The 24,391-nt window shown below is 35.9% G+C and overlaps 1 protein-coding gene across 1 annotated transcript in view; it reads right to left on the bottom strand.

The window, feature by feature from the left end:
• Positions 1 to 24,391, bottom strand: part of CCDC178 (coiled-coil domain containing 178) — a 176,535-nt gene that overhangs the window by 1,642 nt on the left and 150,502 nt on the right. Inside the window, 1 exon segment of the mRNA XM_017830823.1 lies at positions 14,328 to 14,465. Within this exon segment, the coding sequence (XP_017686312.1) occupies positions 14,328 to 14,465 (138 nt within the window).

Genomic DNA, 24,391 nt, shown 5'->3' with positions numbered 1-24,391 from the left:
TATGATTTACAGAACTGGACTTCAGCATCTAGAGACTCTCTATAGAGACAGTCTCAGAAGCACGAATACAAATTCTTGGGTTGAGCAGAGAGGTTTTTCAAGTCAGCCAATATGAAATGCTAATATGTGTATGCGTCTGTCCTTTTCTTCTCTAGAACTTGGCTGAATGAAGAAGGACCATGCACTAAGCACTGAACAGACTGTAGCAACTGTGTCCTCTTCTGAAGCTAGACACCAGCCTGAGTAGGCCGTAACTACTGCTCTTCCTGAGATAATTTCTCTTGAGCAGCAATAGCCTTCTTCCTATACAAGGCATGCTGTGCACTAGAAAGTTGCTCTGCAAGGGCTTCTTCTTTCCTTCCTTCATCATATCTTGTTTTTCCTCAGAATAATCCTTAATGCTCTTTCCTTACATTTATTTTCCAAAGGGGCAATTGGTACTCAGCAAGAATTAAAATTCAAAGGGACAAAACTACACGTATCATCCACACTTTAGGACTTGAGTACGTACTCCATAGTTTTCTTTCGTTTTCTTTCCTGTGATAATATAAAGTCTAAAAAAGGTGTTTTGACAAACATCAGCAAAATTATCCCTGCTAAACAAATCAGGGCCAGAGATATTCTTGATCCTGAGATCAACTAGCACATGAGGACAAGCCTTTCTGGGTCCCTTCTCCATACTCTAATGCAGAATTATTGTTCTTTGTGTGTGTTTCTCATTCAGTGTACATGGAGTAACCTAGAGGCTATGGGCAGCAGTGCAGCCCATTAGAGAGATGCTCTCAAGGGTATAAAAATGGAAGAATGTGCTGTATACATGTGGATGTGGGAAGAGACACCTAAATATAAATTGAAAGTAAGTACACTGCGCCACTATCCCTGAAAAGGGCACAGGTGCTGTGGCCAAATGCAGTACTCATGAGATTTGGGGTAAAATATCTAAATCGATAAAACTCTTAAGAAAGGTGACAGAAAAGGAAGAGTGAATGGCAATATTGTTTCACTGACTTACTGATTTGATTTTCCAAGATTTTTTTTTTGTTGTTTTACACTCTGTAGAGAAGCTAGTGTTGGAATCAGTGCCACTTTTCTTGGTGTTCTGGATTCTAAAGATGCTCTGGAATTGAGTGTAGTTCAACAATTTAGTTTTTTGTGTTTTTTTAATACAACCACCACCAGTATAATCCTGTCTGGAGTATCAGTACCTTTTATTTGGATCTGATGTACTGTCTTTTAGTAATAAAATGAAGGTAACATTAACATACATTGTAAATTTAGCTGAATATCATTTTTAATAACTAAAGTTTACAAGTGGGAAAACTAATCATCAAATGATGGTTTATTAATGACACTGACATGATTTCAAAATAGATTTAATAAAACATTTAAGATTACATTCTCTTAAAGGAAAATGTTATGTGTTGGCTCATTGGAAAAATGATACTGATAAGTCTGTCTAGGGCCAAGGTTTAGAATGCATCTGGATTCTCATTAACTGAAAACTGAGAACTGTGGATGTGTTCTGTAACTCCAGAAATAAAAAAACCCAAACCACACAAACAAAAAACCCCACAACAATGACCTGTACATTTTATCTCTGATCTCATTTTCATGAATGATTTAAATAAATGGATTAAAGTCATGTAAATTGAATACTTAAATTAAGCCATAGACTTCAGTGGGATTCATTTGATTTTCAGCATAGTAATAACTTCTCAAGGAGCACTTGAATCCATAGGATTTATGCTCAAATATTTTAGTTTAGATGTGCAAAATATTATTGTTTGATGAGTATTGTAACTTGTAAGTAAGTATTGTAAAATTAACTCCTGGAGAATCATATTCTTCCTAGAAGTGTTACATATGCAGTTATGATTCCCGTTTTGTGAAAACTTGTTCTCCCATACAGTACATTTTAAAGTTATTTAGAAAAGAGTTCCTCAGAACTGTGCTGCCTGAGGGGAACAAAGAATAACTGCTGCAAACCACTTTTTGACACAGACACACAATATCTGAAATATGGAAAGATACAGTAAATCAAAAAGATAAACAGAAAAGTATGGCAAAAACCATAGGAATAATCAGAGTTATAAATAAAATGTGAATGTCAAATTGAAAAATGAACACATTGCCTTAGAAGCCAGCAACCAGAACACCACAACATGCAAACAGCAAAGTGGAATCAAGCCAGTGGTCCATCTAACCCATCCAGCAATGGTCATGATGAGAGGCTGTGGAGAGAAGAGGATAGGGGCACAATAAACATATGCAATATTTTTCCTAATATTTTCCTATCCCAGAAGAGACAGATGAGATCAGACTGAAGCAAATTTTTGCCAGAATTCCCCATGCTCAGTAAGTATTCCTAAATTTAGGATGTCCTAAATTTCAGAGGACATCCCTGTAACCACAGGGTCATGCTTCTGAGTTCCACAGTCTCAGATACTTCTCCTGTTGTCCCTGTGGCACACGTGGAGAGTCAAGAAAGAAAAGTTTTGTATTAATCTAGAAAAAAATTCATTCATAATCTCTGAAAATAGATGTTAAATTATCTCTGTAGGACTGAGCAGCCATAAAGTCAACTGGTACTACTCAAAGCTAATGAGTGTGGCAAGAGGGAAAAGTCATGAAGTGGCTCGCTCAAGTTTCTCTCCATCATGTCGCCAAGGACATAACTGTCCGAGATGGCAACTGCCTCCATCATACAGGAGGGACAGAAAACTGCAAACGTTGCTTCAGAGGGATCCACATTCCCCTTAAAGGCCTCTCTCAAATGAAGCTGATTTGGTTTAAAAATAATTTGTACTTCTGCCACTAATTTGCTCCAGTAAAAGTTTATTTTAATTTTGGAAAGGAAAAATCTACAATATTCCCTAAAGGTGCAAGTCTGCTTAAAAGGTTTCTTAAATTATTCCAAAGTAAATGGCAGCCCAAACAGGCCACTTTTCTGTGTGTTTCTCTTGCTAAGGCAGAAATAACACTGGTGAAGCTAAAGTGCACAACTTCTCAACCTGAGTGGTTATTGGGCAGCATTGTATCTGTTTGGGTGACACTGATGCTGTCAGGCTATTGACAGATTGAGTTCCAGAATTATGTGATGTCTGAGGGACTATAAAGCAATGAAAAATTCTGATGGCTTACATAAAGGAATATCTCAGATCTTTGATGATCAATAAGAGAAAGATGACAAATGGATTTTTATTCCAGAGACATATGGAACTAAGAAAATTAGAGAAATGAAAGAAAAACTATAAATTCTTTCAGAAAACTACATCATCACATTTTAGATTGCTAATCACAAATGCTAATCTGACCTATCTAGTCAAATTGTTTCCTTCCTCATGTCCTCTAAATTTTCCCTTAATCTTTCAGATACTATCTGTTAAAAAGAAAGAAGTGGAGATTAAAAAGAATGAGAAATAAGTGAAAAATAACGGTAAGAATATAACACCAGCAGTAGTTAGACTCATCCTCTGTATAGGTCAAAGGTGTCACTACAAAATATGGAGATTTATTATTGCAGTGAACAAAATAAGATACTGAGATCTAAGAAATACCAGAATACAGGTAGAAGGTTTTGCTGCATTTTATGTATATATATTCTGAACTGAGTGATAGTTAAAAATTAATATCTCACTGAAACTAAGAACACAATCCTCAACACTCTCCCAGATAGTAATTAAAGATACAAGAAATTGTGTGAAGTGGAGGGGCTCAAAAGCTTGCCCTTTTATTTGAGTCTAATAAAATATGGTGCCTTGCCTTATAAAATCTACCTTTCTTATGTTCTTAGGTCATCAAGATTATAAAAAACCCCTATGACCACAACACTAAAGTTTTGAAACAAAGATATAATTTCAGCCATCAGAAAAAAGTTTAACTACACAACAATGTAGTGAGAGTATGTATATTGTCTTCAACCCGAGGAAAAATAGTCCCCTGTCTAAGAAAGACAGTCCAATTTCATCATTGATTTCAGAGGAACCAGTTTAAGTATGTTTTTTTGTTTTGCAAAACTTTAGTCCCTAAAGGTTAATTGAAGTGAAGCATAGCACTAAGAGTTTCCTTGTTTGGTGTACTCTTTCATTATCTTGTTTTAGAAATTGTAATAAAACTAAAACTCATAGCTCTGAAAAGTCTGTGCCAAATGAAAAAAGGGGATTTTCTGTAGTTATTATAGATAATTAAAATGCTCCAGTAAAATTCCATGATAGCTGTGACAGGCTGGCATGCTAAACCAACACAGTGAAACTGCTGTGACCCATCATAGTTTTGGAGGAGAGTTAAGTGTAAGAAAGGAAGCACTTTTCCTTAGTCTTCAACTCTCGACTTACTGCTCCAGTGACAGTAGTTGTGGCAAAACTGATGGTGAGTCAAGTGATGATACAGACTGTATATCCTTGTGGCAATGCTGAATATTATAGGAATGAGAAATTATAGGAATGCAGCACTATTAGAAGAGGACTGCTTCTGCTTCACTTTCTTCAAAATTATTCTTGACAACTGAGTAGTTCTCTAAGGTGTAATTCTTTCCACCCTACTCTCACCTCACAAAAAAGAGAAAAAATTACAAAAAAATTATTTCCTTGTACAAAGTTCCTCAGTCCCCTGAATCAGCTGACAGTAGTGTCTTTTCATTTGTCTCAAAAACAAATTTCTGCTCTACTACCTCATGCATGCTCAGTTACCACAGGGCTTGGACTCAGAACAATATCCCATTAATTTTGGAAAAAATGTTTCTTAAGAGAACACTTGCAATTGAAGACCTAAATTTGATCCCTCACTCCTCAGTCTGGGGTACCATAAGAAGGTATTTATAACAGTCTGTGAGCTCAGAGACTGTAACAGAGTTTGCTCAGAACATCACTTGAAGGAGGAGTTGTTCTTGTTTCTCCAACAGAAAGTTTGAGGAAGGGATAAAGATGGGACTACTTTACAGAGAAACCATATATATTCAATTAAGGTAGATAGGAAAGAGTAAGGGGAATTGGACAGTAATGCGGTGGCTTACACCAAACTGGTATTGTAACATTTTTATTTGCTTTCTGCTTCTGTCCTTAATTGGTTCCTTCTGTAGTGCCAGCAGCAGCCCTCCAGAGTACACAGTCAGATGACAGTCATGTCATGTTGATCCTGTGACAGATGTTTACTGATTTATCCTTAGGAAGGATTTGGTTTCCAGATCTTCTCAGGCATAAGCAAAAGACATAATCTAAGAGGGTTTTATTTCATTCATAACTTTGTCCTCTCATGCTAAGGTAGCTATTTATTTAAAAAAAATTGTTTATATCCAGGTTGAATTATTTTAGCAAAAGAATTAAAATAAGAAAGGACCAAAGTTTAGAAAATGAACCCAGTATCCCAGTAAGAAAGAAAAGGTGGCAAAGAAAAAGGCTGGAAAAGCAACAAGCTGAGGCATCACCTCTGAATCGTGAATGTTTTTAAAGGATACATTTTCAGAAGATAGTGACTGAATTTAAAGAAGGTGCTCATAGTAGCATAATGTAAAGTATTTAATTCCTCAAATGCAACTTTGGAAGATTATATGCCTGTTGCAAGAAGTTTCTTTTAAGGAGTTTTCCGTTGGAAATGCTTGATTGAGTCAATTACAAGATGGGATAACTAATACAATTTGATAATTTTGCACATGACAGACAGGATTCCATTCCCGTAGGTCATTTGATTCTCTGCAGGTGGCTCTGTTGGTTTGTGGAATATTATAGTGTGAATTACATGTTACACAAATGAAAGGCTGTTATAATTCTGGATAACATTGTATTTGAGTCTACAAACATCTTTAGGCCTAATGCAAAGATTCCTTTGAATAATTTATCCAGCTAAGTGTCTGTGGTCCCAAACTCCTAATTTAAAAATGTTGATAAATGAAGTATCTCTTTAGCTAATAAATGAAGTATCTCTTTAGTTATCCTTTGTCAGCAACATTCATTTTAATGGAAAGTGAGTTTACAGGGTTACATGATTGAACTACTGAGCCAAGTCAGTGTTGGCAAATGATGGGCTAAATTATTGATGTTACACACTAATGAATTCTGATGAGAAATAAAATACAGACATTACATTTCAAGTGGTTCATAATTATTTTTGTACTTTAAAAGCAATTTTATTCTTTTTCCAAATCATACTGGTTCTATAAAACAAAAACATAGTTAGTGATTATAAGCAAAATTATTGAGTTTGAGGGAAAAATGCTCCTGTAAGTTTTCTTATGCAAGTATAATGTCATTCACACTAGGATTCTGATTTCTTCTTATACTTCTGGGAGAGGATAATTAAATTAAATATCTAAATTTTTAAACTGATGTCTTTAAACAAAATAATCTACTTTGGAACCATAGTTAAGAATTCAGTAGATGAGTTTATAATCTATAATATGTATCAACATGTTTACTAGAGATGTTCTGAGCTACCATAATTAATTCAGGTGACGACACATACAGAAGAGCTGCCAAAAAGGAGCTTTCAACATGTAAACAGTTTATCATTAAACCTATGTTTTGATATATGTTTAAAATGGGTAGAAGGAGGTTACTAAACTTCAAATAGCCCAAAGTGATGTTGCAAGGTTGAATCATTAATTTAAAATGTCATTTCTCTGAGCCTTTACTCACTGTACCGGATAAAGAAATTTATTCTTTAGTTTTTACTTATAAAACCAGAGCTAAGCATTTGCTCATTTGGAAACAGAATAATTTCATAAATCCTATTCTTAATCTCATCTTCCTAAAAATGGGCTTTATTTAACTTTTCTTAATTATTCACCGAAGGTTTCTGTCAATTGCTGGAGAAGCAAAACTATGAAGTGTCATTTCATTTTCTTTTTGACACATGACAACTGAATAACCATCTTACTTGTCATGTCATTGCTGAAATTTCCTGTCAATCAAAACAACTAGTGGTGTCTTGAAGGAGCAAGTACATGCAAACCGTTGTGGTTTTAATTGAGAAGGGAATTTTGTGATCCAAACGATTGACCTTTGAGAGGTTGTCGTATTTGGCCAAGGTCTCAAAAGAGAGCTACAGAATCATTGTCAAAAACTTCAGTGTTACCTATAGTTTAGCCTTAAACTTTTCACAGAACTGTAATAAAATACTTTGAGACATTTTGATTGATTGTCTGCTTTCCCATATTGTCCCAGATAGTCATAACACACCTACTCAAACCAAAACAGCTAAGCTCTCATGGAAGTTCAAGGTTTCCTATACAGTTTGCTAAGAAGAACTTGAATTAATTATTTCTGGATTTTAAAACACTGGTCTTTAAACCACTTCAACTAATGTTTCTCTAATAGAAAGGACTCCACTAAACTGTAGGTAGGGCTGAGAGCATTGTGTATTGTGGAAGTTGCCAAACATTTGCTTTTATAGGATCCATTCTAATTTATTTTTAATTTATTACAATATATCAAAAACTTAGGCATTGAGCTCAATTGCTTGATTTCTTTGGTAAGTTTAAAAAATGGCAGGAATGGGTCATATGCAGCTACCAACAAAATTCCAGAACCATGAGGCTCTAAACCACAGTTTGCCCATGATGAGTAAATGTTACCTTGATCTTGGTAGCTCTGAAAACTACATTTTTGCAAACTTGATCCTGCCAATAGGTAAGGCTTCTTCAGCAGTAGTATCTCAGGACCAATGTGGTTTAAATTGGACCTGGGGGCTTTAGAGTAGAGGTGTCCCACCTGTGCTTTCATTTTGCCCAGTAGACGCTGGAAGAGGAGGAAACTGCTTCATATGAATGCAACAGAGCAAGAGCCAAAATGCAGTTAGATTTGGAGAAGGCTTATGATTTTGCTACAGGGAAGGAAAGCTGTCAGTGGTCTGTCAGGTGAGGTTAAGACTGGAATTGGCAGGTCTCAGAGTCTGGGAGGTGGAAGTAGATGACCATTGGTTGAAAAAAAAGAAGATGAAGACTAGGACTTGAGGAACAAGGGGACAGAGGAAAATGGGAATCAACAGGCAGTACCAGAGAGTAAGTCTAGAAAAGAAGCTTGAGCGGAGAGCAGAAATGGCTGGGCCAGCAGTCTGGGAATGAGTCAGGTGCAGGAAAGTCTGACAATTGTCTGGGATGAGGTGCAGCACAGACACTGGATTGGAAAAAGCAGACACTGTAAGCTGGAAGGACTTTGATTAGACAAAAAGGTTGAGCAACAAGTTATGNTTAAAGTGGCAGATAAGTTTATTGGCACTAACTCTGCTGATGATCAAGGTAAGAGTTAATATAATGGTTTATATTCTTGGAGATTTTAGAGTTTAAAAAAGGTCTTACAAGAAAATTGTTAAGACTAAAAAAACAAGGTACTCAATTAAAAAAATATTAAGATTGCAGTTATTTATATAAACTTAATTTAGTGTATTTTGTGTAAACATTTCAACACAGATTTTAATTACTTAAGTAAAAAAGTAAATTTATGCTATTTCAAGAAATAGAAATCCAGTTGTCTTCAGTTTCTGGAAAAGCATCAAGCACAACTTCAACATTTTCTGAAAACTTCTCAATTCACAGTGAAGTGTTTCAGCACATTTTTACTCCACTGAGTTTGAAACCCTGAATCTCTCAACTAGGGAGTCCAGAGGATCTTCCTAACTATGCACTAGAGCTTTTAGGTGGCAACCACATTCCTGAACTGTTTGATTTATATCATATTTACTTCATATAATGAAATATTTAAGTGAAGCCACAGAAGAATTGAAACGGTTAAATGTTTCTGTGCATGCCAGGAGATGTTTGTGGTTATATGAGCCTTTGGATACGATGTTTTGAAAAATAAAGAGTTTATGTGAAGCATAAGAAGCTTGGCGTGTTAAGGCATAAAAACCTAAATGCAGCTGAGTTGTTCCAAATTATATGTACATTTCACTTCAAAATGGTAAAGGAAATTATGTCAGAATAAAGATATTGGACTTTTGCCATGCGATAAGCAAAATCACAGACCATGAAAATTAGGCAAAAAATCAAGCAAGTTCTAATTTCTTCTGTGAGTTTGGCTTATTTTGAGATGACTTTCCATTCTCTCACTGGAAAGGTCACTTTCTTCATGCCGTAACAAAATAAATGGTCATGAACATTTAGTGCGTCCATTCCATGGCATGGCAGCTGTATTTGCCTCTAAACCTACATGATATATAAACTCAAAGAATTTGGTGAATGCTTGTCAGGGTTACCAATTCAACCTAGAAAAATCTAGACAAATAATTGCTTTAAAAATTCAAATAAATATGAATCCAAAATCCATAAGCATTTGAGAAGAAAACCATATGTTTTTAGAAACTATATAATGGATGCTGATTTCCATGTTTCTTTAGAACTCGATTAACTAAATAACACATTTTTCAACCCATAAGCATTACCTCCAGGAGCAGAAGCTGGTCTCAATTCCTCTGCACTGTACAAGATAAATATTTTATAAATGAATAATAAACCCAGCAAATTTTAACTTCAACATTTTAAATGATTACTATGAAAAAATGTGACTAAACACAAAAGCTTAGAACTAATTAAAAGGTGTGCAGCCATGTCCCCTTAAGAAACATTATCTGTCATCCAACCCCATATGTCTCCAAGACAAGGCAGAAACAGCAAGACTGCTAAACTGAAATCAGCAGGCAAAAAAGACATAACTGAGTGCAATCAGCATAAATGGTGATAACTCAACCCATAACAGAGAAAAATAAAAGAGAAGGTATACAGATTTTGAAGAGCATCAGCCCTGAGGGACACCATAACGCACCTGTGTTAATAAGTTAGAGAAAAAAAGATGTACTTAAATTGACTACCACCTGACAGCTAAGAAGCAAGTTAAGAATGTGTGGTTTTCAGAGAGCAAAAGGGTAAACCTGCTTGAAACATGCAGGATTCCAGTTGGTCCTGGCCTTAGTGGAACAGCACTGTCTTTCTTGTAAGGAGGTGAAACAGGGTTTCATGAAAACCACAGATTCTGCAGAGTCAGTAAAATATTTCCTCCATTAAGAATCAGTATCCACTGGGTTGACTGCAGTAGATTCAGCAAAGTTTCAAAGCCTTAGTAAAGAACAGTCACTCCTTTCTCTGGTGACCTCTGCAAAATTGCTCAAACAAAGACAAAACAAAACAGACCAAAACCCTTTTCTAGTGTAAACTGGTGTAGTTCAGTACAATGGAATTTTGAGCTACAACAGCTTTGCTGAAATGTTTTAAAGATTTCGGGATAATCAAGCAACTTGAGTTAAACTGCAGAAAATTTATAAATAATCACAGCATTTTGCAGTCAGAGTGACAGACACTGCATCCATGCTTGGTGCCTTATGTAGCTATTCCTACCTGATGGTAACTGCTACCAACTAAGGAGTTTCCAGACACTAAATTCTGATTATCTATTCTGGTGTGCAAAGGTGCCAATCCATTGAAAATTAAACCAATAATCTTGCATTTATTAAAATGTTACCTTTGTCATGCCACCATCAGGAAAAGTAAGCATGAAATGTTTTAAAGTCACAATAAGAGTAGCAATGATACTATTTGTTTTTGTAGCCTCAACATAATTCTGACATAACTATAGTCAAGATAAATCATCTAAAGGATGGTCTAAATTGAAGAGTGTCAGGATTAAAGCACAGGCACAGTCCCAAATAAAGCTACATCTGCCATCATATATCATTTTTGCAATTAGATAGCTAATTGAACTTACTCAAGAGCCAAGTTATTGAAACTCCAAAACACTATTGGAAAAGCAAAAGTAATGAACATAACAAGTACCTTGCCTGTACACTTTTGGGACAAAAGATTTTACATTTTTATAATTTTTTTAAATTAAAGAGATCACTTTTATTATTTTTTGCTGGATTAAAAATTTATTTCATAATTGTAGAAGAATTTTTGAAGACTGAAATTCTCCAGCAAACCATAGAATACCAACTGTGCCGACAGTGATGGTAAATTACCTGAAAAGTCCATCTATAATGGAGCACAAAAATCTTTCTCTGACTACCACAATAACAACGTCTCTTTTCAGAGCCATTGTGCATATATGTAAACTTCCCTGAATGAAAAGAACAGAGCAGTGCTCATGCATTTCTAAGACACTTTTAGCGTTATCTCTCAAATAAAAAATATCTCTATATTGTAATCTTTCTCTGCTACTGGTTGCAGTCAGATTGCTTTGAAGAAATTTTTATAATTTGAAATGGGTTAGAAAAAAGGTCGAGCATCAGAAGATGAAATAATCTTGCTCTAGAAACAGCCCTGTACTTTGCTCTGCAAAAAAATGAAATAGATGAAGAGCCAAAAGTGGAAGTATAAATAATTTCTGTCATTGATCTCTAACATTTGATTTGATTGCTAATATATTTATTCTTTGCTATTAATATGGAAGAATATCTAATCCCTATTTTTAACACCACAATTTAAATGCTCAATTTTAAAACTTCCTTTTCTGCCAGAAGCACATTCACAAAACATACAGACACTAAGTAATCAGTTAATTATTCCCAATGCAAATATTAAATATTGAAAAAGATAACTGGCTACAAAGATCGTGATAAAACTCAGGAAAATATATATTTAAAATTTTGATTGAAATAAAAGATGCCTAATAGAAATGAAAATCACATTTTGTTTTTAAAAAAATCTATTCATGTCACTAAACATTATGAGTGTTGATAAGTAATGATGAAACTCTGGTCAAATCTGTCTTTCAGTTTGAGACAGCTCTTTATTTTCACATCACAATTCTCACAAAACTCTGCTCTCTCTATAACTGGAGAGTGTTGCTTGTTAAAAAGCACATGGTAAAAAGTCCAAAACCTCCTCCATTATCTACTTTTAAGTCTCTTTTTGGATCTCACCCAGGTCACGGCTTCTGTAAAATATTAGAAAACACTTAGGCAGCCAATGTACTGTATCTACTGCCTCTCCTAATGCACTCTTCTGTCATTCACCTGCTCCTGCTTATTCTGGTCAAGGTAGCTGCTGGGACACAAGCTCTTGTGAGCAGGAATCATTGTTTTGCCACACACTTCTCAGTGTGTTCCCATCCTCATGCTTCGATGTAGGGTGGTCACTAGGAACAACAAATTCTGCATATTTCTGGCTGAGAGAAAAGGAAGGGAGAGGAACAACTGTCGGATTTTATTTTGGAAGTGTGTGTCACTATGTTGAATGTCATCAATATAAGAACTTAATTGACAGAAATTCTTCTGTCAATTGATTGATCAAGATTGATTTGACAATAACAAAGATTTACAAAGGCATCAGTTCCACATACAATTAAACCACTGCCAAGACCTCTGAAATATAAAAAGATCACCTCGCTGAAGAGAAAGAATCTTCTACACACCTTTGCAATTGCTCTTAGCTGAACTGCTTTCCATTTTAATTTTATTTTTTTCCTTGTTCATTATTTTAGTTGTAAGTTATTATCAGTCAAACTGCATAAAAATGTAGCAAGGTTATCAGAATACCTGAAAAGTATTAGAATATCAGAAAAGGGTGTCATGGATAATGAAGGCAGATAGGGAACAGAAAGTTTTCAATGTTTTGAACAAGACGTTGTCTTTGGAAGGCCTGAGTTACTCAGATCTGAACACCACCAAATGCTGCTGGGAGTTACACGTAATAGCTTAGTCTAGGCCCATTTCTAGATAGTCGAGTTATTCGGGGTGACAAGATTTACAGACACAGCTTCTCAGCGTGAACAGCATGCATGGAAAAACGTATGCTAAGGTGAAGGTTTTCTGCAAAACTTACTCACTGTCACATGGACTAGTTGTTGACAGGGGAGTTCAATTGCGTATGAGGTTTGCAGTACAGCTATTAAAATATTGCACAACATTAGATTAATGTAGAGATTTGTGTGTGAGGAAACCAACTGCCACCTGTGGCTTCTGCATCACTGCTATTGTTCTTCATGAGCTTTGAGCTCCACTTAGGTCATCCTGTTCATCTACTCACTATTGGAGTAATCGAACACAGGAGAGTACAGAAATCATCCCAGATATCGCCCTGCAAAAAATAGAAAAGGAGCTCGTCCAGTTTTTCAAATGCTAAATGAGGAATTTGAATGAAAAAAAGTGTTTTCACTGGCACAGAGGTCAGTGCAATATTTAGCACATACGACAATCCCAAAATTCCATAGTATTCCATAAAGAGTATTAAAAATAATTACTAATGTACAAAATCTTATTATATTTTTATATTAATTATTTTTCTTGACTTTCTGATTTTAATATGATTAGAATTTTCTAAATCTTTTACCTAAGTAGAACAAATATAGTAGAACATACACTATTCCGTAGAACATATGTGGAAATTTGAAATTCTGAAACAAAAATCCTCTTAGTGAAATACTGAAAAGAGATCATGATGTTGATGCAATTTAATGGTATTCTAGAACTTATTCATGTTAGATTTTACTTTAATGCATCAGATATTAACTGAAAAGTATAAGTACCTAGTATTAAAATGTAATAAAATTGTTTCCGCAATCATACAACAAATCTTGACTGTTACAAATTAGACAACAAAGTTTGCAAGAATATGCTGCACTACAGCTGCATCAGCAATGTAACTTCTTTTGCAAGGAGTAAGTCTGAAGAAATATTTCACTTAAGTCTTTTAAAAACCCTTCAAAAATGCCATCTGGTTATGGCCATTAACTATGGGAAGAGATTGAAAGGAGTGGCTTTACAGAAATATAAATAAGATATTGTAGCACAAGACAAAAAAACCAAGAACATTCCAGCTCTACTGCATAGTAGTTATTTTCCCCAGTAAATATATTTTTCTGGGAAACAAGACATAAAATGAGAAACCACACATCGTCGGAAAGCATTTTTAAATCTCATATCCCCATAATGTTTCTTTTTTACAAATAAGGGAAAATCACCATATAACTGAGTTAGGAAGGTATAATACTTCTAAAAAATAGTCTCCTTCTAAAGAAATTAAATACCAGTGCAGTGAAAATGACAACATTGTTTACCACAGAAATAATATTTGCACAAAACAGGACACAATAACATCTTCTAAAACAACTGAGCAGCAATAGCAATGCCACTCTGTGTTTCAAATATTTATATTCAATGTATTTATAATAATCTTCTCAAAGGTTTGTGAGAAATAAATCTAATCTCCCCCTCTTTTTTCAATCTATGCATGGTATATGTGCTAACTTACTGAATTCATCCTTCATGCAATTCCAGTTTATTAAAGAGGTTAAAAATTTATAAAACTCTGATGGGATATGGTTTTAATGCTTCATCACACTACCCATCATTTGCTTTTCAATCTAGATCAGAATGATCTTTCCGACTTCCCTGCAATCACCTACCTGCACAGCTAATATTTTCTGAGCGTTCTCCTGAGAGGCTGCCTGGATCCTCGCCAGCCCAGCGTGGCTGGAGAGGCCGCTCCGGCTCCACCACGCCGCCAGTGAGTCCCTGCTCCACCGCCTCTGTAGCGCCTGCAGCTGGGACAGCAACGCCAACAGCCACGCCAACGCCAAAAGCGGCAACGCCAACACCAATGGCCATGGCAACAGCAATGGGGGGGCTGGGGCAGGAGGAAAAGGCAAGAAGGTGGGGGGAGGAAGGAGGGGAAAATAAAAAAAACAGGAAAAAAATTAAATTCCCAAGTCAGAGCAGGAGAGGAAATTAATGGCAGCGTTCAAGAAGAATGATGGAGGGAAATATAGAAAGCAGTCAATAGCCCATTCTGCGCTGTACGGACCTGACAGGAATTTCACAGTCTCTTGGTTTTTCAGCCCACTCATGTGCATTCATCAGAAACCAGTCACATCTGGCTGCCAGGATGGGGGGTTAATTTTCTCTAAATGCCTCAGCAGTTTTGTTCTAGCTGAGGCAAACTCTGTGACTGCAAAGCTGATGAGTAAAATATTTCTACTTCACCCAGTTTAACTCAAAACCGATAGCCTCGGGACATATTGAACCTTTCTTAAAAAAATAATCTTTTGAAGCTTTTTAAATGGCACATCAGGTCAGGCCAAAGTTTAAAATGCAAGTTTAAGACTTTGATGGACACAAGGGCTTTTTTTTCCCTGTGTAAAGCTTATCATAGCTTGGCAATGTGTGCTTTAGTGCATGACAAAACTAAAGAGAATTAACTTAGCCATCAACTGCTCAGGGAGAACAATAACAGGAAAGAAATTTCCATATAGAAGTTCCTATTAATCTACCCGGCTATAACCACATGACAAGAAAGCATCTAACAGCACTAAATTGCATCAAATGTGGTAGCTGAGAGTGACACTACTTAAAAAAAGGATTTTTATATATCACAGAAAAGATAACATTTATCCTAGAAATTGCATTCACTGCAAAGGATCCTAACTGAAATTATTCCAAGTGGGAGCACTTACCTGATAGGCTTTTGCTATTTGCTAACAGTAATTATTGTTACAATCCATGGTTAAGAATAATATCAGTTTTTCCTAAATCTACAAGTATTTGGAACTCATAAAGACAGTGTGGCAGGTCTTGGTCTAGAAGGAAGCTGTTTAGAGAGATCTGAAAGTCTACCAACACCGAATGTTTTTGAAAAGAGCGATGTTTTTTGGCAAATTCTGCAAATACTGCTGCATACTTTAGTCTAGTTGTAATGTAGAAAATGGAAATTTAAAACACCTAATTCATTGCTTAGTGGAAATATACGGGTTTGTGTTTCATCAAGTTAATTATTTCGATAAATTCTATAGCTATTGTTAGCATGAAGCCTTCAAGAGTATGCCTGTCACCCAGATTAACACAATGGATTGTACCATTCCTTTGGAAATATTACATTTCATTAAGGTCAATGCCACAGGTCAATAATTGGATCAGTTATAAAGAAGCTTTTACATGATAAGATATGACTGCTCTTTAGGAGCAAGCGCAGCGTACCAGGTGAAAAATACACTTTTTCAAGAGAATGTAGATTATAGTAATATCAAGTGAGCTATTACAGCCTAGAGAATAATTAATGCACATTTTCAAAATTAATGGCCTGATTTTCGGAAATACTGAGTTTCCACAAGTCCCATTAGATTCCATGGAAGCTGCGAGTATGCTGCATCTTTGTAAATGAGTCTGTAAAATATTAAAACAGGTCTTTGTACATAATATTTTCTGTTCTGTCAATGTATATTAGAAATAACATGAGGGAAGGTAGAAAAACTCAATGGAAAAATAAAAAAATATCAACTCAAATATGTTTTCCAGCGTGAAGAACCTTTTCTAAGTGCCAGAGCTCCTTTCCTCCTATTTTAACAATTTTTTTTTTCCTGAAATCTGTCTTTTTCTGCTTGCCTTCCTTTAATTCAACTCTTTTCAAATATTACTTTTTTGATACCATTCTGGGGTCTGAAAAAAATGCAGGTGAAAGAAGGGCAAAGCATAGCAACCTAGGACATTTTAGTAAAACAACCTGCTTCAGCCCTAGAAAAACAAGTAGAAAACAATTTTTGGATTATCAAAACACCGTTTTTTGTCAAAAGCTAAAATAATTGCCAGATATGTTGTTGTGATAAGGAAAATGGTGTCTGGGGGAACATATGAAAGCATTTACCAGTGAACAGTGAAAGGGATTGGTGGTTATTCAGTTGAGTGGCTATCCAGTTTCTTGTCTTGAGAGAATCAAAAACATTCAAAAGTTTTGAGATTTGGCTATTTGAAAATTGTCATATTTATTGAGAAACTAGCAGTTTATAATGGCTGGTGTCCAGTACAGTCTTTGCTAATGTTTCTCATTTCAAAATTACAAGTTCACTAAAGCTGATACCGTTGTAAGTACCACATTTCAAAATGTATCTCATATTGCAAAAACACTTTATTGTGCCTAACATAATGAAGTCTAAAGCACACATTTATTATCTTTACAATGTTAATTGCAATATAAATAACATTTATGCATACAGTCAGAAATACAGGTCTATGAGAAAGTAACAACTTGATCAAATAACGTTGCCTGCAATCTTAGAATAAAATGATGGGCACACTAACATAGGAGAGACCAAGCAAATCCCTGAGTCAACAGCAGACCCTTGGCTGAGGCAATGATTTAAAAAAAAAAAATCACAAGTAATGTTTAGCCCAAAAAGCAGTTTTCATAGGCTTTGCCATGATGTCCCTGTCTCTACAGACACCCATACTGATCCTGTAGATCCTCTTTGCAGTTATATAACAGACTTTTATTAGCCTTATTAGACAGTTATTAGCTTTTCCTTATCTTTTATATTTTTTGTCAGCTGTAGAGACTTAAGAAGGCATGGCATGTATGAGTTAAACATATGGTATTGTTGCTATCTCCTTTTTTCCAGTGCTTTTTTTTCACTGTTTGAGAAACAAGCTGTTTCCTAAATATTTTGAACACATCAAGCCAAATGCTGGCAGAGAAGGTAACAGCACCCATCTCCAGTGTAGGAATATGAACAGCAGCCAAGTATTTATATGAGATTTACTTTGGTTTTGATGTTTACCTTGCTGTGGGAGCAGGACTGAAGGAAAAAGGAAATCGAAAGACAAGCAAACTCTGGATTTTGGGGATTCAAAAGGAAAGGAAACCCCGGGATCCTTGTTTCTGTTGTCCTTGAATCTGCCTTGGCTGCAGCTGATACAGGCTGATGGTAGCGGACAATTTATGCAGCAAGTATCCTGTCCTAGTCCTCATCCTGCAAACACAGAAGCAGTGAATAAATGGCTTTGCTGGGGAGACACCTTTGGAAGTTGCTGGAGAGGACCAGTGATGTTCTCAAGGGGTTGCCCTCACCATTCTTCTGCTTTGGGGCTTCACTGTCATTTCCCTTGCGTTATGGCTCCCCTCTGTGACTCACAGCAGAGGGGGAACATATGTGACTCCGTGGTCATTTAATACCTCCTTTATATGTGGCACTATATCATCAATAATATCAGCAGAAATTTGGGAAAAGGAGGTGTGAACTAGCTGACATTGCTATCTTATAAGAAAGGAACCTTATGATTCGGGGTACCTTATTCTGTTCTCAACTTTAAGTTTTTTATTATGATACATCTAGATACTTCATTCAATTCATGCCCGACTTGCAGTAATATGATTGAAATCAAGCTAATATCTTAATCTGTAATTTCTTATTTGAGGGATCAAACTGGATTAAAAAACATATGATACTATTTGAAACTGAGACCCATTCATTATTCCAGTGGCATTGTTTCTAGGCCCTCATTAATTGATTCTATCACTATGTTTGGATTCCCTAAAAAAAGTTAAACTGAAAGAAAATACCACGTAGTAAGAAGTAACTGCATCTTATTTAGATCAGAACACTTTTTACTTCTGTTGTCTGGCAGTTCATAAGAACCCAAAATTTTCCCCTGCTTATCTTTTATTAGAGTCTAGCTGCATCGGGCTAGACCAACACAAATTGCAGACATATTTCACAATGAACCCAAAACTAGGGTCGTTTACTTGTTTAAATGTCAAATGGCATGTGGCCCCATTAAGAACACAAAGTGAACAGCATCTGGAACTCAGTCCTGATGCTTTTTCTCTGTCAATAACATACTACTTGAACTACTTCTATTGCCAGTTTTAGCCAGCATCATGCTAGCATCATATTGGGTTATGATAGAAACCTAACTCCCCTCTTAGCTGTCTTTAAATTGTGAGATCCAATTGATCTCGATACAACTGTTCCTCCTTTACACCTGAGAATGCAAAGACCCTCTATGAATGTTATTTTTTAAGCAAAATTATAATTATTCATAATCACAGAACATGCTGAGTTGGAAGGACCCACAAGGATCATTGAATGCAACTCCTGGCCCTGCACAGGACCATCACCAAGAGTCACACCATGTGCCTGAGAGTATTGTCCAAACACTTCTTGAACTCTGTCAGGTTTGGTGCTGTGACCACTTCCCTGGGGAACCTGTTCCAGTGCCCAATCACCCTCTGGGTAAAGAATCTTCTTCTAATATCCAACCTAAACCTGCCCTGACACAACTTCAGGTCATTTCCTCACATCCTGTCACTGGTCACCACAGAGAAGAGATCAGTGCTTGCCCCTCCTCTCCCCGTCATGTGTTCTGCATTTAAGAGTACATACTTACATCTAAAGTGTCTGGTCCGTTAAAATTGCAAGATTCTCAATCACATAGAAGATAATAGATATTAATATAGGCAAAATTATTGTTCTGGTTGTCTCAAAAGAAGATTCTCTTTAAATTTTGTCAAACTTTAAGTATTAGATCTAAAAATGTGCATGGTAGGTGTTTGCCTCAGGCTGAATTTTTTTGGTTAGCCCAGTCGGTTTGCTTTTTTTCTCAGGTATTCTGGGCAAAATACATTATTCTGCTCCTGTTACCAAATTATACTGGTATTTCCTTTACTAGATGAAGTATGCAAAGAGAACTCACATTTCAAAGGGGACAGTATTTTTGTATGTGATATGACTTTTTCATAAAAATATTCTGGTGAAAACTGTAAGTATTCAGAAAACTATTGACTGCATAGCCACTAGTAAATGTTTCCATTTTTATCAACCAAATTTTTTTTAAATATTGTCCTCTCTAAACTTTCTTGACCCTCTCAGTGGTCCTACAGTAAGAGTGAGTAAGAATGCTTATCGCTATATAACACTACCATATACATAAATCATCTTCACAAAGTGGTTTGTTATACATAAGATCAGGAATACAGTTGATTTTTGAAAGTTGATTTTTCTCTATAATGTCTGTTATTTTGATTCAGGATGAAATTCATCACTGACAGCAACATGTCTATCTGTGTACCACCATGAATATCCACCTATTGGTGCTCAGCAAACACAGAGAAACAAATCTTTGTAAAAACTGGATGGTTTATTTGGATCAAACTGTGAAGTCTGTGTTAAGGATGCCAACTTGTGATTAAGAAATTCAATTGTTAATGAAATTGATGTAGTTCTAACTGTCAGAGTTTTATCTAGGCTTTCCTATGCTAGGATACAGTAACATCAAACAGGAAGATTCAAACCTAGACCATAAAATGGAATATCATTTGCCAGTGCAATAATATTTTACCAGAAAAAAAATCATTTTGTGAGTTTTCTTTCAAGTACCAATGGAAATTTCCTTTACCTTTCCTGAAGTTTCCTTCAGAAATAGCCTGAAAAGTAGGAAGCAAACTCAGCCACATGGCTCAAGGAATGGGAATTTCTCTGATTACAGAGACCTTGAGACATAACTGCTCTGAAGAAAGGGTGATTCCATAATGAAAAAAATCCAAGCAAATGCAAATTGAAACATTTAAAAGAACGAGTAGCTGAAGATGATGTTGCAGCTACAGTAAGTACATAGAGATATTTACCAAGTGATTACAACCATTTTTGGATATTAAAATGAAGAAATGGACTAAGCAACAGCAAGAATGGAAAAATATACGTAGCTGAGGCAGATGAGAGAAACAGATGGGCAGAGCATTTCCAAGAAGTCTCACTAGACTCAGCCCACCATCAATACCATATTTTGATGAAATATTATGAACCTGAACCATTTAACATTAACAATAACCAATTGAGACATCAGCAATACACATAGAAATCCAGGCTCTAAAAAATGTTTTCCCATCCCTCCTGCAAGAGAAATCATTTGCAATGGACTGTCATGCAGAATGTAAGACGACATTGAGCAGAAATCTTAGTAAACAATAGGCTGGATTCAGCTCAGGTGAACATGAATGAGCTAGAGATAGTCATAATAAGTATTGTCATAAAATAATACATCATCAATTCTCAAAAACACCTGGAAAGCTTATGTACATCTGCAGTCATGTACCGAGCAGGAATCAGGTTCTCTCTCTGAAGAAGGCATAGACTGGAAGACAAAGCATGCTTTAATATCAAGGCTCTTGAATGAAATCCTGCATATCTTGAATGAAACTCTGATATCTCTGCCCCACTGTATCCCTGGCATGTTAACCAAATAATTTAAACTCAGCTTTCCAGAGGTAACTGGGAATTTTGGGCTTTGGTTTTGTGGGTTTTTTTGGGTTTCAGTTTCAGGTTTTGTAGGGGTTTTTTTGCTTGGTTGGTTGGAGTTTTTAGGGGTTTTTGTTTGGTTTTGGGTTTGGTTTTTGTTTTTTATTTAATCTGATTTAAATCTTTGATTTCTAGAGCTGATAAGCAATGACAGATTTAACCAAAGGCAGCAGAGAGACTTGAAATCATAGCATGCCATGAAGAAGGGTGTGTTGCTGACAATAATATATCCAGGTATAGATCTTTAGGCATCTAATTGCTATGTTAAGCAGCTAAATCCATAGTTATTTTATGGTATTGACAGTACAGGAAACTAAGATTATTTCACTGAATTGTTTTATTAAAACACAACTCTTTTACATTCAGGGACTATAACTCTTTCAACACCACTCTTGACTGACACATATAACTGATCTTCTGGATTGAACACAAAATTCTGTAATTTTGTAGTAGTTCCTCTTGAGACATCAGTTTATTACAAGGTGTAGCAGACCAAAATGCAACCAAAAGAACAAGCTTTAACTACTAGTCACTTCTATGAGTAGTAGCCTACTATGATTTTCAGACCTGGGCAGACTACTGGTACATATTGAACAGAGACTAATATGTCACTTCTAAATCTACACTTTCTCTATTTTCTGTGATGTTAATCTTATATCAAAGGATCCAATGTGTGTGTCATATTAATTCAACAGTGCACTGTGAATGCTAAGTTCTATGTAAATGATATAAGCCTTATCAGTTCCATTCATTGTTACAACTCAAACAACAGCAATTACAACAACTCTACAGATTTTGGCACTGTGAGAGTGGCAGATTTATTAGCAAAATCCAGTTAATATTTATCTTTTTATACTATTCAACTACCAAGTTACACCTGTACAATATACAAAGCTCCTAGGTAATGAGATATTTCTTTATTGTCAAATCTGCTCCACAGACTGCTGGTAAAGATTACATAGCTCATTTAAATAAAGCTCTTTTGTCAACAGACTGGATATACTTTAAAAATGAGTAAAAGCCTCATGTAAAAAACAAATCTCAGCTGATGTGCAAGTATACACAAAAAGATGTACTTGTTTTTTTGACCTTATTCCAGTCGTTAATGCTTTAGTAAGCAGATTAGCAGTATTAAATTTTAAAAAAAGAAAACTGTATTTCAAGATCCACTGAAAAACAAACTAAGAAAAGCCTGAAAAATCAATCTTCTACTAAAAATATTGGTGAATGCAGACAAAAATATTGGCTAATATAGAAAGAAAAAAAAGAAAGTGATATTATGATTTTTAACTGCTGTCAGGAAAAACTGAGGAAAATAGACAATACAGTAAGATCAGGGTATCTTTCAGCTTATTGTGGCTACTCACTGAAATCTGAAAATTAAAAATGTGCTTTCTATATAAGGTTTCTGAAAATATAGCCTAGAGTTTGATACTGAGTAGATTCAAAATATGTGTGATATTATTCTCTCTTCAAAGATTTCTATCCTTGCTCTTTCTACTGCTATAGAAGGAAAATATATCTGTACTTATCCTCTCTTTGTATCATTTAGTAACACTTAGAATCAAATGCTGTTATTTCATCCCCAGAAGCCTGAAGCAACGAATGGAAACATCTCGAAAGGTGCAGATAATTGCACCGACCCCAAACCAAAGGCTTAATTTTTTTTTTTTACCTCCAAAGCTCTGATCTGCAGAAGCCTACAACTTTTTCCAGCTTTTGTTTGGGATTTGCAAAAGGCCATTAGAGGAATACATCAGACAGCACAAGCTGAAGTGTCAAAACCCTGCAAGTAAACAAGATCACTCCAAAGAAATTTCTGACCTGGTCATTAATTTCTCCTGTTAAAGCAGCCGTAATCCCTAGTCATTCCTTTTACAGATTGTGCTGCTTACTCTGCAGAAATTGCACAATAAAATACCATATCTCATCCTCTGTCCCCTCCTAAAGGATTTCCGGAGTATAATTGTTAACACACTTTTGAAAAAATAAACTAGTGCTCTTTTAGCACTTGGTGCTGTTGACAATTTTTTTTCAGGAGCTTATAATCTTAAACATAAAACTAATAAACTAACATTAATAGGAATACGTTATACTACTTTCCCCAACAATTTAATGATGAGGTCTAAGATCAGCTTCGTCTTTGTGAAGGGTGAATTCATGCCTTCTTTGCTACCTTTGAAATACACTAAGATTAATTACCATTTAATTATTATGTCATCTGTAGATCTAGCAGAATAGAGAGAGCACCCTGCTTGTCTTTACAAATCATAAAATATTATGATGATAAACATTTATATTCAGCTATTGCTTCCAATTCATATAAAGTACCTCCTGATTATTGCAGACCAATAAAATGAAATTCAAAAGTTGACATTTTATCTTTTTCTAGATGAACATACATTTATCAGTTATGCCCTATAACTTAATGGAAATTCAAAGATCATAGATCAAGCCCATCTTGCACTCTGGTCAAAAGCAAGCCTATCATGACCAAAGTACACCATTTCCTTTGTGTTTCTGGGCCTTTGGCACATGGCAGTGATGTTAGTCACCAACCCATCCCTAGGTTTTGTGCAGCGTGACTGTGCATTACAAACACCCTGGCCGTATGACAAGGCAACTCTGTAGTTGCACGTGCCCCCAGATGCTTGGCTGAATCCCCATCAGGACCCCTTTATCCATGACAGAAAATTGATTTTTGGTTAACCATTGTAGGAATGACATGGCCCTCAGCATCACAGGTTTTGCACAGGGATCTCCCACATGGGTTTTGCGCAATACACCACTCACACGCAATACACCACGCAATACACACTGCGAAAGCAGCCCAGGGCTGGATATTCTACAGGGCCAACTTGAGCGTGGAGGGGTAAGTGTGCTTCCTGGAAAGCAATGAATCAATCAGAAGAACAGCTGGCCAATTAAGATGTGCATAACTTCTTGCCAGATGTTACCTTTGTGCTGATGACTGACTGCATCTTAGAGAAGCACATTGTTTCTCAACCCCTGGGGCTACTTTCATATTGTTAAATAAACAGAGCTAGGAACCACTCTGTGGCAGTAAGGCTAAGTGGTGTGGGTTGGTTTTGTCCACACTCTGTAGTCCACTGCCGTTTCTTAGCCTTGTGTGATGATTTCACTGCCCTAAGACACATACAGCATTTTAGGGGGAGGAGGGGTTAATGTCTGAATGACTGAATCAATGTTAAGGTTGCGCTTCGGCCTATGAAGACAAAACACAGTGTAGGCATGGCATACCTTTGGGTATGGCAAAGCCTCTTGGAATAGTGTAAGAATACTGTATTGTGTTGAGAAAACTAAAGCTGATGCTGTCCTGTTCACAATCCCTGCTTGAAGCAGTGCCTGGTGAATGTTATTCCTCAAATTTTGATAGTCCTTCTCTT

Source organism: Lepidothrix coronata, unplaced genomic scaffold (assembly GCF_001604755.1).
Source record: "Lepidothrix coronata isolate B3197 unplaced genomic scaffold, Lepidothrix_coronata-1.0 Scaffold6, whole genome shotgun sequence".
Lineage (NCBI taxonomy): Eukaryota > Metazoa > Chordata > Aves > Passeriformes > Pipridae > Lepidothrix > Lepidothrix coronata.
This window is presented reverse-complemented; position numbering and strand designations above follow the sequence as displayed.